Source organism: Carassius gibelio, chromosome A5 (assembly GCF_023724105.1).
Source record: "Carassius gibelio isolate Cgi1373 ecotype wild population from Czech Republic chromosome A5, carGib1.2-hapl.c, whole genome shotgun sequence".
Classification (NCBI taxonomy): domain Eukaryota; kingdom Metazoa; phylum Chordata; class Actinopteri; order Cypriniformes; family Cyprinidae; genus Carassius; species Carassius gibelio.
Genome location: NC_068375.1, coordinates 37,968,208 through 37,981,545, shown reverse-complemented (window position 1 = coordinate 37,981,545; position 13,338 = coordinate 37,968,208). Strand labels below are relative to the sequence as shown.

General features: G+C 38.0%; 1 protein-coding gene across 5 annotated transcripts in view; it reads right to left on the bottom strand.

Annotated features, from left to right (window-relative positions):
- LOC128014862 (ras-specific guanine nucleotide-releasing factor RalGPS1) overlaps positions 1-13,338 on the bottom strand; it is a 113,560-nt gene that overhangs the window by 63,927 nt on the left and 36,295 nt on the right. For all 5 annotated transcript variants that reach the window (XR_008183717.1, XR_008183716.1, XM_052598548.1 and 2 more), the window contains 2 exons: positions 12,085-12,177; positions 1,563-1,689 (listed from right to left, as the gene is read on the bottom strand). Coding sequence is in view for 3 of the 5 variants with exons in the window: in XM_052598548.1 (XP_052454508.1) it covers positions 1,563-1,689; positions 12,085-12,177 (220 nt within the window). In the remaining 2 variants the exon portion in view is untranslated. The remainder of the gene's footprint in view (positions 1-1,562; positions 1,690-12,084; positions 12,178-13,338) is intronic.

The following is a 13,338-nucleotide window of genomic DNA, read 5'->3' as shown; positions in this document are numbered from 1 at the left end:
TCAAAAAAATAGCAGTGTCTACCTTTGACTGTACAAACTCAAAACTATTTTGTACAAACATTTTTTTTTTTTTCTGGGATTTATCAATCCTGTGAATCACTAAACTAATATTTAGTTGTATGACCACAGTTTTTTAAAACTGCTTGACATCTGTGTGGCATGGAGTCAACCAACTTGTGGCACCTCTCAGCTGTTATTCCACTCCATGATTCTTTAACAACATTCCACAATTCATTCACATTTCTTGGTTTTGCTTCAGAAACAGCATTTTTGATATCACCCCACAAGTTCTCAATTGGATTAAGGTCTGGAGATTGGGCTGGCCACTCCATAACATTAATTTTGTTGGTTTGGAACCAAGACTTTGCCCGTTTACTAGTGTGTTTTGGGTCATTGTCTTGTTGAAACAACCATTTCAAGGGCATGTCCTCTTCAGCATAGGGCAACATGACCTCTTCAAGTATTTTAACATATGCAAACTGATCCATGATCCCTGGTATGCGATAAATAGGCCCAATACCATAGTAGGAGAAACATGCCCATATCATGATGCTTGCACCTCCATGCTTCACTGTCTTCACTGTGTACTGTGGCTTGAATTCAGAGTTTGGGGGTCGTCTCACAAACTGCCTGTGGCCCTTGGACCCAAAAAGAACAATTTTACTCTCATCAGTCCACAAAATGTTCCTCCATTTCTCTTTAGGCCAGTTGATGTGTTCTTTGGCAAGTTGTAACCTCTTCTGCACATGCCTTTTTTTTAACAGAGGGACTTTGCGGGGGATTGTTGAAAATAGATTAGCTTCACACAGACGTCTTCTAACTGTCACAGTATTTACAGGTAACTCCAGACTGTCTTTGATCATCCTGGAGGTGATCATTGGCTGAGCCTTTGCCATTCTGGTTATTCTTCTATCCATTTTGATGGTTGTCTTCCATTTTCTTCCACGTCTCTCTGGTTTTGCTCTCCATTTTAAGGCATTGGAGATCATTTTAGCTGAACAGCCTATCATTTTTTGCACCTCTTTATAGGTTTTCCCCTCTCTAATCAACTTTTTAATCAAAGTACGCTGTTCTTCTGAACAATGTCTTGAACGACCCATTTTCCTCAGCTTTCAAATGCATGTTCAACAAGTGTTGGCTTCATCCTTAAATAGGGGCCACCTGATTCACACCTGTTTCTTCACAAAATTGATGACCTCAGTGATTGAATGCCACACTGCTATTTTTTTGAACACACCCCTTTCAACTAATTCAACTAATTGCCCAATTGCACAGCCTTAAGAGCGTGCATATCATGAATGCTGGGTCTTGTTTGTTTTCTGAGAATCTACTGAACCTACTGGTAACTTGTTTGCCACGTAGCAATAAAAAAATATACGAAAAACCTTGATTATTCTGGTTAGTCACATTGTACTGCTATTATTTTGAACAATACTGTATTTAGAGAATCTCTTTGGTGAGTTGGGAAATGTTAAAAAGACCATTCTTCCGGTTCATTGCCCCACTGGCAGGTGAAGTAAAGCATGTTTGGGGAGAAAGCAGACACCCAGATGAGGACTCACCCAGGTAGGGGATACATGGCACCATCTTGAGGGAGCGGATGTACTCTCTCATCCTGGCGTAGTTCTCCTCTTTGGAGGTCAGGTAGTCCAGCTTCTCAAACGTGGCCTTGTCCTTCCGACTGATAAGCTGAAGAAAAACAGGAGAGTTACGGCACTCTGTTATTTTTTCATCTGAATTCATGCAGAAGCTACTTTAAAAACATAGCTTAACAACATACAAGCTGCACAGAAATAAACACACACAAAAAATGCAACCGAATTAAACACCAATCATCCACTCTATCTACATTTTTAGTGAACACTGACTTCTTTTTAGAGACTGTATTGAAGGTTCATGCTCATTTACACTGGTTAAATGGAAAAAAAGTGGCTGAGGACTGCAGTTTACCAATGATTTAACCCTCTTTTTATTATAAAAATCAGGGGACTTGGTTTGTGCAAGTGAATTGCCCTTGGGTTCCATGCAATTGACCAAACATCAACGCTGAAAAACATGAAAGAATCATGTAAAAACAACAACAGAAAAACTCTATTGTAGGTTTACAAAGACTAAAATATATATTATGCATAAAACTTGCAAGAAATGTCCTCTTTTCCTTTGTGTTATGGATTGATTTGACACATATTTTTCTTTTTTTTTTATTCAAAATGAACTGCACAGTGAAACTCAGACAGATGAAGAAACAGTGAATTATCTCTTTGGATAATTCAGATGACAAGTCTTCAATTTCAAGTACTTTGGGTTTCATAAGCTGTCATGTGATTCATTTTTTATGTTTTGCAAGCTACAATAAAAGGTTTTCAGATTTTTATTTTTTACCAGACTCATTTTCAAAGCGTTGATTTGACCTCTAACATAATTGATTTAAGCTAAATGTGTAGTCTTTCCAAATGAAAATTGGTGTACATGCACGTTCATGACCCTAAATGAGAAAGTCACAAAAATACAAGAAACAACAAATAGTTCAACCAGCATCTCAAGCAGCTTAAAAATCAAATGCGGGTCAAACGGACCTGAATGAACATTTCCAGTCGCACAGAGTGAATAAACACAGCTGGTGGATCGTAAAAATGGACCTTCTCAATGCGCCGAGCAATGCAAACAAACATCTTTAGCAGCCTGTCCCGAGTGAACGAACACTGCAGAGGGAAACCATCAGACCAACTGTTTTCTGATGCTTCTTTTAGACTTCAGACCTGTTAGCGGTCATGCCCTGGGTTTGACCTGCACCACACACTCTTAAAACACACTTCTGGAGGATGAAGACCTTAAGATCTGTAGTATAGATGGTAAATCTGAGTGAAACGGTCCTGAAGATAAAGCTGCTATTCGTTAACCATCCTTGTTCAAAGCCAAACGCTATGCAAGCATGTGAACGTAAAATGTATCAGATTTATCTCTTTTGGAGATTGTGATGAGTGATGATTATTAATTGACAGTGAAAAACATGTCATTTTTCCACTGTGCAAGTGCTACAATATCAGAGAAGAAAATGAAAACCAAACTATAGCAAAACATCTAAACATTCTGGCTTCCTTTTCCCAATAGGTTTAATAGTTTATACTGTACCTCTGCCCACCCAGCTTGTTTCAAAATACAACCAACAACTCCAAAGCCAAAGCGGCTGTGGTGCAAAACTCAGGAGACACTTGTGTCTTTATACATGTGCCTCATTAATAACGACTCCGGCTGGTCATGCCATGAGCTCATGGAATCCCCAATCTCATTGGTTTAGGAGTCTCAAGGGGAAAATACTAAAGGCTTGCACATTTGCAGAGGTAAATACCTCATGATGGGAAGAATTAGACACATTTGAAATTCCACTGAGTAATGTAGAAAACTGTGGGCAAAACAGAGCTGTGAAACATCAAGGCGCTAGTCAAGGTATTCAATCAAACAACAGCTGTGTAAACGCATATACTGAAAAAACGCTAACAGAGAATAGTGTAATTTGACACAGAATTAATAATGTTAATTATATTGCAAAAGATGCAAAGCTGTATTTTCAGCATCATTCCTCCAGTCTTCAGTGTCACATGATTCTTCAGAAATCATTCTGATATGACGATTTGCTGCTCAAGAAACATTTCTGATAATTATCAGTGTTTAAAACAGTTGTGCTTTCTCATATTTTTGTGGAAACCATCAGGATTTCAGGATTCTTTGATGAACTGAATGCTCAAAATAACAATTAATTTGAAACATATATTTTGTCACATTATAAATGATTTTAATGTCACTTTTAATCAATGTCATGCTTCCTTGCTGAATACAAATCCAATAAATTTTACACATTTTTAAATGCTAGTGTAGAAACATGAAAAAGGCTTAAAAAAATGTGTACAAAAAGTGTCTGAGTTTTTTGATTGAATCTCATTTTAGTGATGGTTTTTGACCAGAGAAACACATTTAGTTTTAGACTTCTTTTTAGACATCCAACTAGACTATTACATTCAGAGTTATGTATTTACCACACACCTTTATCTAAATCAACTTACAATGCATTCAAGGTTTACATTTTATCAGTTCATGCATTTCCTGGGCTTTTACTGTTTGAGCTACAGGAACACATCTTAACATTTTCAGAATGAGTAAGGTTTGTTCTAATGACTAACCAATAGGTATGAGAGTGCAAAGTGTAAGTACTGTTAAACAAAAATAAAGTCTTCACTTAGAAGCTGGAAAGTCATGGATATACAAGGTGCACAGTGGGACTGATGGAAAAAACTACTGCACAAGAGGCAATTTCCTTTCAGTTTATGTCCAGTATATCACTCCACACTGACACAACACTTTTCCAACACACAAGCCGTCGAACATCCTTTTCGAGGATGCATAGGAACATTTTATGGTAGGATTTGAGACTGAGCTAGATGGACATCAGATGCCAAAGCTAAAGCATGAAGCCATGAAGACATACAGTAACTCAACTCCTCTAGAGTGGAAACGTAGAGTGAGCCGATGAAGTGGAATATGTAAAAGGATTTAAAATCAGGACAGTCAGCATCCTGGTGTTATAGTTGGCAGTGGGGTGAGAAGTGTAAGAAGAGACTGTGTCATGTTTCATGTTTGTGGTGAGCAGATCTGATGGATGTTGATGGAAATGTGATGGATGAATGTGTGTGGAAGGGATGGTGTATGATGAATACGGATGGATTGCAAGGGAAGAGGAAGCGGTCGAGACCTATAGGAAACACGGATGTGTACACAAACACACACAAGGCCTCGCTGCTTGGAGTCGTCAGATATGCTTACATGAACTGCAGACATAAATGATTTGAACATATGTAACCACAAACCAAAAGAACAGAAACTATGACTATTTAATTTCTGATTTTGAATTCTGGAACAGAATCATTTGCTCTGAGAGCTGCAGTTATGACACAAACTTTGTTATTATTAACAACGTAATAATAAACAACATGACCTAAAATATTTTCAAATACGGAGCTATTATTACTTTTATGATTATTTGACTATTCGGGCTAAAATTTGCTAATAAAACTCAACGTTTCAAACAGGAACTAATCTCAGGAAAAGGGTCAAGAAAATGTATAAATAATATTTCATTTCAAAACTAAAACACAAATGCAATGCAAAGCAATGTCATAATATAATATAATATAATATAATATAATATAATATAATATAATAATTACAAAATGTGGTTATGGAGTAACTTTATCAATGAGAAACAGTAATTTTTCTTTGGACAGAATGACTAATTAAACAGACTCCGATGTCATTTAATGGTCGGTAAATGGATAAAATACTATCCATTACTAAGCATTTTATTGTGATTGTTTACATTTTAAAAGAATTAATAGGGCTGCATGACTATTGCAATTATTTTGTCACATATAGCAATCTGCTATAAACCTAGGACACAAGTTCCTATTAAACTTGCAGCACATTCAGAGATAATCTAATCTCTGCATGATAATCCTCGAAAAAGCCTTCATTTTTCTTCTGCAATTTTTTTAACTTGTGTTTTCGAGCTTAAATATAACTGGAACATTTGTGAGATTCACCCACATTCTTCGACTGTGTCCAAATATCAGGAAATTAGAAGCAATTGAGAATGACTTGTAAAAATTTGCATGCGTTTTTATTTAACGGACTAGAACAAATGGTTTATGTCATTACATGCCTCACAGATGCCTATTTCCACTGTAATCATTAATGTTTAACACAGGGAAGAACTGACACGAGGAATCCTGGAAGTAAAGGGCATATTCCACTATAGCACATGAAAGCGGACACACCAGCGAGACGATCAATGGAAACACTGTCAGATGGATTAACAGCCAGTGTAACATCTCTATGCAACAAACCAGGCTTCTATAATCAAGCTTGGATCCTCTGTCAATTAAAAAGCCAAAGCGCTTTCATATACAAGATTATCTTTCTGCTCATAAACCAGGCTTGTGCAGAATTCAGAGCTGAAGAATTAGTTCCAGCACAGTGTGGATTTCAAATGAACTGGTTACAACATGCAGGATCAGATATGAAATTTGAATTAGAATGACAGGAAGTGGAATTTAATGGATTTGAATTTTTAAATCTGATGATGACGTTGAGACTAAGGCCGCATTTAAATATGGGAGTGAATCCCCTAAATATAATTTCAAGTGTGTATGGAACAGAACTCAATCTCAAAACTAGGAAGACTGACACCATCTTGCACATTTAGTATCTGCATTCTTTAACCAATGTTATATTACATGTGATGCCCTAAGAGTTTTTTGAGCTGTGCGTGTATAGAACAGGATTAAATACTAAATGCTGAATTGATAACTGAATTTAGCTGCCCACTTACTGCCCAGTCTGACCACCTGACATCTGCCTGACAAGAAGTCCAGAGTCCAGCTGTGCATGTCAAAATATGTAGCTGTTGTTAAAAAAAAAAACATTCTCACATATGATCACCACTATGCTCAGAAATAATCTGTTTGCTTATGTTTCCATTCAGATTTTTAATTGCCAAAGCCTTTTAAATTACAGTTCAGTTCCTGAATTTGAATCACAAACTGTATGCAGAATGAATATGAATGTAAAACAATTAAAGAAATTGTTAAAATGCAGTTTAGAGGTATTTTAAAGGGGACAATCTTTACATGTGGGCTTAAAACAAATGCAACTGAAAGTTTTGGAAAAAGAAAGAAAGAAAGAAAGAAAGAAAGAAAGAAAGAAAGAAAGAAAGAAAGAAAAAGAAAACAACTTTTTTCTCACAATTCTGGTTTGCGAATTCTGCCAAAGAATAAAAAAAAGGTAATTGCGCCTTTTTCTCTCAAATCTGACTTTTTCTTGTTTAGATTTATTTCTGAACACAATTTCGAGTTTTCATCTGGAAGAAGAAATAATTGTGAGATATAAACTCAGAATGAACTTTTAATTTTTTTTATTCTGTTGTAAACATACTCACATTGGAAGGATCCTTCAAATAATCAAACAAACGTTTTAATGAAAAATCACTGGACAAATGAAAAGAAACTGTGAAAGTCCTGCTCTGCTGTCACACTGTGGGGTTTAATCACTGTTTTGTCACACTTTAAGAGAATTTGGTGTTTCCCATACACTGCAGTAAAGGGCAGGCGTTAAATGTGTGGAAAGGCTATCCATATCCCTGGTTGTAGCCAAAGTCCCATTTGAGTTGTTTATTTGGAGGCCAATTTATTTAGAAAGTGGGACATATTACATCATATTGTGCGTTGTACTTTCTCCCATTCATAGTAAAATTAGTGCATGCAAAGTCTCTGTTGCAATCCTACATTCAAGTATTGCATATTGCATACTGCGCTGCCATCAAAAGTGACTTTGCAGATCGCTAAGCTGTCCGCCAGGATATCACTGGCGCTTATGGGGTTAAGCGTTCACTGATCGAAGCCAAAGATGAATCAACCACAATCGTGGGACCATCTGTATCTGTGATTTCCTTGCACACAAAAATAAATAAATAAAACTAATGTCCACAGTACTCTGACCTTCCCATCAATGAAGCCTGTAATGCAGCGAACAGTTTCTTCTGGTAAGAGTCAGAGCTCATCTAAATCACGGGTTTGGAAAACGATCTTGCTAGCGGTAGTTCTGGGCTTTAGGGTGTTGAAAGCGGATATATAGCATGTTTCAGGTGGTTTCAGCATGCGTAACATCGAATATTAGCCAGTATTTTCTGAATCTGCGATTCAAATCAGTTTTCTCAGTGCCAGCTGCTGAGAAGCTCTTGACAGGCTAATCCTCCCGGAGAACACTGGATTATCTTTCTTCAGCGTTTGACATTACTTTTTAAATAATGGTGGGGATTGAAATCACCCGTTTGAAACAAAGGCACTGAAAAAGCTCCTGTTCTGGGATGTAAAACGCCATAATGAAGTGACTGAGAGGGAAAATGTGTGCAGGACCTTGCAAAAGCATCCAGAGGTCTCTGGCTGAGAGAGCAAGTGTAAGGAAAGATATATTGGTTGCTGGTAACTAGGGGATGAAACAAGCACTACTGGTCCCTGGACACCAATTAGACCTGGGCTACTTTCAATATAGCAGAGTCAAATCACAGAGCCATAAACGTTTTTTTGCATCATTCATGTAGCACACATGGTGTGTGACGAGTTACAAGCCAGTTTAATACGTGCCATTAGTGTTTAAATCACTAATCGTAACACTGAGTTCAAACCAGACACGATACTGAGCTAAAAAGCTAAAGTAGGTCTGTCAAACTAGAATTACAAATGTTTGAAATAAAATTTATTTAAACCTAAAGAGTAATATATCATAAACCTATATTTTATATTTAATTAATTGCATGTGATAAATCTGATGTAAAGTGAGATTCCGTCCTTAACTGCTGCAACCATGACAAGAACATTCATGTTGTTTTATTCGCTTTTAGTCTTCTGATTTGGTATTTTCAGGCCACCGTCCATGAGGCATTGATCAAACTGAGGAATGAGGGTGAGTAAATGATAACAAATTTCATTTTTTGGGGTGGAATTTCCCTTCGAGTGTGGACAGATTAATTACTTTTCCATGAAAACTGATTCATCAAATCTGGCGAGATCATAGTGCAAGAATGAGCAGCAACATCAGAGATGCTAATAAGATTTTGCGACATCATTATTATCTTCATCTAATGTACTGTATACAGTCAAGGCCTTGAGATTTTGAACAACCATTTTTTTATGTTTTTCCATTGACATTATATCAGATACGTTCATATGTCTTATGCCGTAAATAAATGAAAACCTCCCATCCACATCACCTTGATCAACGCCAAACCTCCGGCGCCACGGAGCTTCTGGATGGCTGTGGAACGGCTTTTAAAAGGACAAAGTGTCTCTGATGGCCCCCACAGGGCCATAAAACTGCCTGAAGAGTTGATCTTGGCATCATCCACAGCAAACACAGAGGTGAGTCTGACTGAACTAAACCTGCAGCTAAAAATCATTAACAGAATAGCAAAAACACTGAGTTTAAAACACATTAGGGATCAGACCAATGGATCCAAAATGATTCAAATCTAGTGAGCAGAGCATTGTTTCAAAAACATAGACAGTTACATAAAATACATCTTTTGGCTAAAATTTAAATGCAATAACATATTGAACCCCAATTGCAAGTTTTTATCCAAGACATACTCAAAATACAACTTTTTTCATGCAACTCCAAGTTTATTTCACAATTCTGAAAAATAAAAAAGATTAAATTGTAAGGGCCAAAAAAAAAGAAGAAAAGAAAAGATAATTTTAACTTGTTTTATGCAGTGGGAGAACCAAGCTTCCATAATAGCAATCAATTAGAAAACTCAGATTAAAATAGCATCATATTAATATCATACAAGTTATCTAACAACATCAAACAATATGAAAATAAAAGAAAGCAGATAGAGTGAGAGACGCGTTATGCGCAGCGCTATAAAACCCATTCATCTCAATGGCTTGCGCCGCACAAGGATGTTTTGTTGCTGCGTCGACCAAAGCGCAAGCACAGCGGTGCGCATCATTTGCGTGCTTCAGCGCACGCCGCAGTCAAAGTTCAAAATAGTTCAACTTTTGCCGCTGCGCTCTGTGACGATTACCAGCGCGACCAATAGAATCGGGGAAAGACCTATACTTGTCGGGGGATCCAAACAAGCACGGAAATTAAAATGGATGAACGGCTAGTACGGTGTGTGTGTCAGAATTTCCTGAGTTGTACGATACAAGTTTGAGGTCGTACCCACAGCCTCTTCTTCCTTGCTTCTCTCTTAATTCTCATCAGCAGGACTAGCGATATCGCTCGCTTCTTACAACGGGACAGATAACATGTTTGCTGCTGACCGAAAGGAGGAACAACAGACTATGAAAGAGCTCCCGCTAAAAGTTTTTAAAACTCTGCCTACACCATAGCCCAGCGCAGCGCAAATCGCGTTGTATCAGAAGGGCAAGTGCCGCCATACCCAGGCAGCAAGGAACTCGACCGGAAGTTGAAGTCGGGTGGGCGCTGCCATCTTTTAGCAGAACTTCACTTGCGTTAGCATTCCCATTGACTCCCATTCATTATGGCGTCACTTTGACAGAGAATAACTTTACATCTGAGGCGTTTAAACACTCCGTTTGTCCATTATTTATTTCTAAAGATACACGACAATGTATAAAGGGCTCCATTACCTTCTATGTTACATTATGGCCCCGTATAAACAGTTTTTGTAAAAAATAGGCTAACGATTGCGTCATAACCACTCGGCTCTCTGTCGCATTACCGTACAGACAGTAGGAGAAGCTCGCAGGCAATTAACTTAATATGGCGTACTGGCGTTACATTTTAAAATACTATACAAAATAATTAATCAGAATACTTACTCCTGCTCACTCACGACAAAGAACTCCCCGCTCAAGCTCGCCGTCTCTGCAAGATTAACGATGGCAGTTTGCACGCACAGCTAATAGAAGATTTACATCTGTCAGACAGGTTGCTGACGTCATCAAGCTTCATTTGTAGTCTGCGCGTCAGAAACGGAAGTGCTAAAAAACGCTATGGGCTTCACTTGTCTCAATTGAGTTCCAATGAGGTCGCTGTGTCCATTTCTTTTACTGTCTTTGCGCATACCGCGTCCTGTGTGAGCGGCCCAACGTAAAGACGATCATCTGGAGGTCTCGCAGCACAGTAGACGAGTTATGAGTTATGAAAAGGACCATTGCAAGCTGAGAGCGACCGGCTTTTGTGGTGGAAATTGGCAGTAATTCCCCCACCTACGCAGCTGTACCTGAGTGTCCCTGGGACATCAGTGCGGTCGGAGCGCGTCTTCTCAACAGCTGGACATATAGTGAATGAAAAACGTTCTGCTCTGGACCCCGACAATGTTGATCGACTTGTTTTCCTGTCCAATAAATTTGTAATGGCCTTATTTTGCGCCTTTTTGCGCATTACAATATGCCTGCTTAGTGTCAGTAACGTTCAATAAAAAAAAAAACACACATGGCCTGTTCTCAAGGCCTTTTAAAGTTTTTTTAAAATGGATTGAATTATTATTATTAATCATTATTAAAAATAATCTTGGAGATTTTACAATCGATTCAATGAACACTTATGTCTTAAAAATCGAAAATGATTTTTTCTCAAAAGTGACAGCACTAGCTCTGAGCGCGCCTGTCGCGTAAAATTATATTTTTCAATATTTTAAAGAAGAAAAGTTATTTTAATCGTAATAATGTTTCACAATATTACTGATTTGACTGTATTTTTTTTTTCACCAAACAAATAAAACTTTAGTAAGCATTAGAGATTTTCCAAAAACATAAAAAACTTCTTTCCATCCCATGACTTTGAAATGTAGTTTAAAATGAGTGTTTTTGTTGTTGTTGTTGTTTTTGCTTTCAGTCCTTCACAACTTTGATTTCATGCAAAATATTCATTTGGGATAATCAGTAGTTATGACTAATGTTTTCTGCCATCTACACTTATTGAAAACCATACAGCAGACAGCAGAATGAGAAAAGTGTTATGTTTGCATTTCACTTTTCTCCACAAAGTTAGATTTTAAAGAGTAACTTTCCATTTTAAACGACAGACGCTTATGTTAAAAACCATCACTTTCAAAATCAGCAGAAAAAAAAATATTACAGGACTAAGTGGGTAAAGTGCTGAAAATGTAATTATGGTGATGTATGAGCAACACATTTGTATAATTCAGACATTTTGATTAAGGTCTGTGATGAGTCTGGCTTTATTTCGCTGTACTGTGGGGACAAAACCATTCCCAGAAGTGAGCCGAATTGGACCGAACCATTTCTTGAGGACGGTCTCTGATTCATTAAATAAAGCGTGTTCACTCTAGATCTGTCAATCATGTGATCATATCATCTGCCCTGCCTTATATACAAAGACATCTGAGAGGAATATTTTTCTACATGTGAAATATGACTGCAAATAGACATATGATTATGACATATATTTTTTCTGTATGTTTTTTTATGCAGCTCATGCTATTTGTATCATATGGTGCAGGTTTGGATTTTGTCATTCAATGTGTGCAAGTGTGTTTCTTACCGCCCAGGTCTTGCTCAGTCTAAAGATGGGAGCGCTTTGCAATGCAGACACCACCGACACCATAGAATGAAGGTTATTCAGCTCTAGAAGTTTCTGCAGACATAGAAACAAGTGATGAATTGATATACAGTTCGGAAAACTTGATGCATAAACCAAGTGTGTTTGAAGCACAAGAGAGAGTCAACACTGCAAACAAAGAAAAAAAAAAGATATATTCCTCAGTATTTCATCGGGTTTTCCAGAACTAATATCTAAACATTCTAAAATCATCCTAAATCGCTTAAAAGAAACATTAAAGCTGCGGTAGGGAACTTTTGAAGCTCTAGCGGTTAATAAACAGAACTGCTTGCGTCTTGCGGAAGAACATCGTAGCCGGAACTACTTCTCTCTGTTTATGTCTATGAAGAATCACAAAGGTACTGGGTTACTCCGCCGCGGTACCCCCGAAGCAATCTAAAATAGTCCGAATATAAACACTTATTATAGGTGCACCGCAGCTCTGATTGGTTGTTTTTTTACCGGGAGCGATGGTATTCTTGCAAATGGCAAATGGGACCACTGGGAGGAGCCAGAGGAGCTTGATTTTTTTTTTTCACAGATTATCTGTCTCATATTCTACTGTCAGGACATAATGACAGGTTTAACAAATATGTAAAAAATAGATTTTTACAAAAGTTACCTACTGCAGCTTTAACTTCAGAAATAAAAGTACTTTTAAGTGGGCCGGTAGGCACGAGTCAGTTTGGGAGTTCGGAGCGGGTTCGCGAATCATTTGAATCAGTTCGGGAGTTCGTAGCGGATTTGCGAATCATTTGAGTCAGTTCGGGAGTTCAAAGCGGGTTCGCGAATCATTTGAGTCATTTTGTGAATCGTGAATCATTTGAATCAGTTCGGGAGCTAGGCGTGGGTTCGCGAATCATTTGATTCAGTTTGGGGAACGCGAATCATTTGAATCAGTTCGGGAGTTCGTAGTGGGTTCGCGAATCATTTGAGTCAGTTTGGGGATCGCGAATTATTTGAGTCAGTTCGGGAGTTCGGAGTGGGATCCCGAATCATTTGAGTCAGTTTGGGGAACACGAATCATTTGAATCAGTTCGGGAGTTCGTAGCTGGATCGCGAATCATTTGAGTCAGTTTGGGGAACGCGAATCATTTGAATCAGTTCGGGAGTTCGTAGCTGGTTCGCGAATCATTTGAGTCAGTTTGGGGATCGCGAATTATTTGTGTCAGTTCGGGAGTTCGGAGCTGGTTCGCG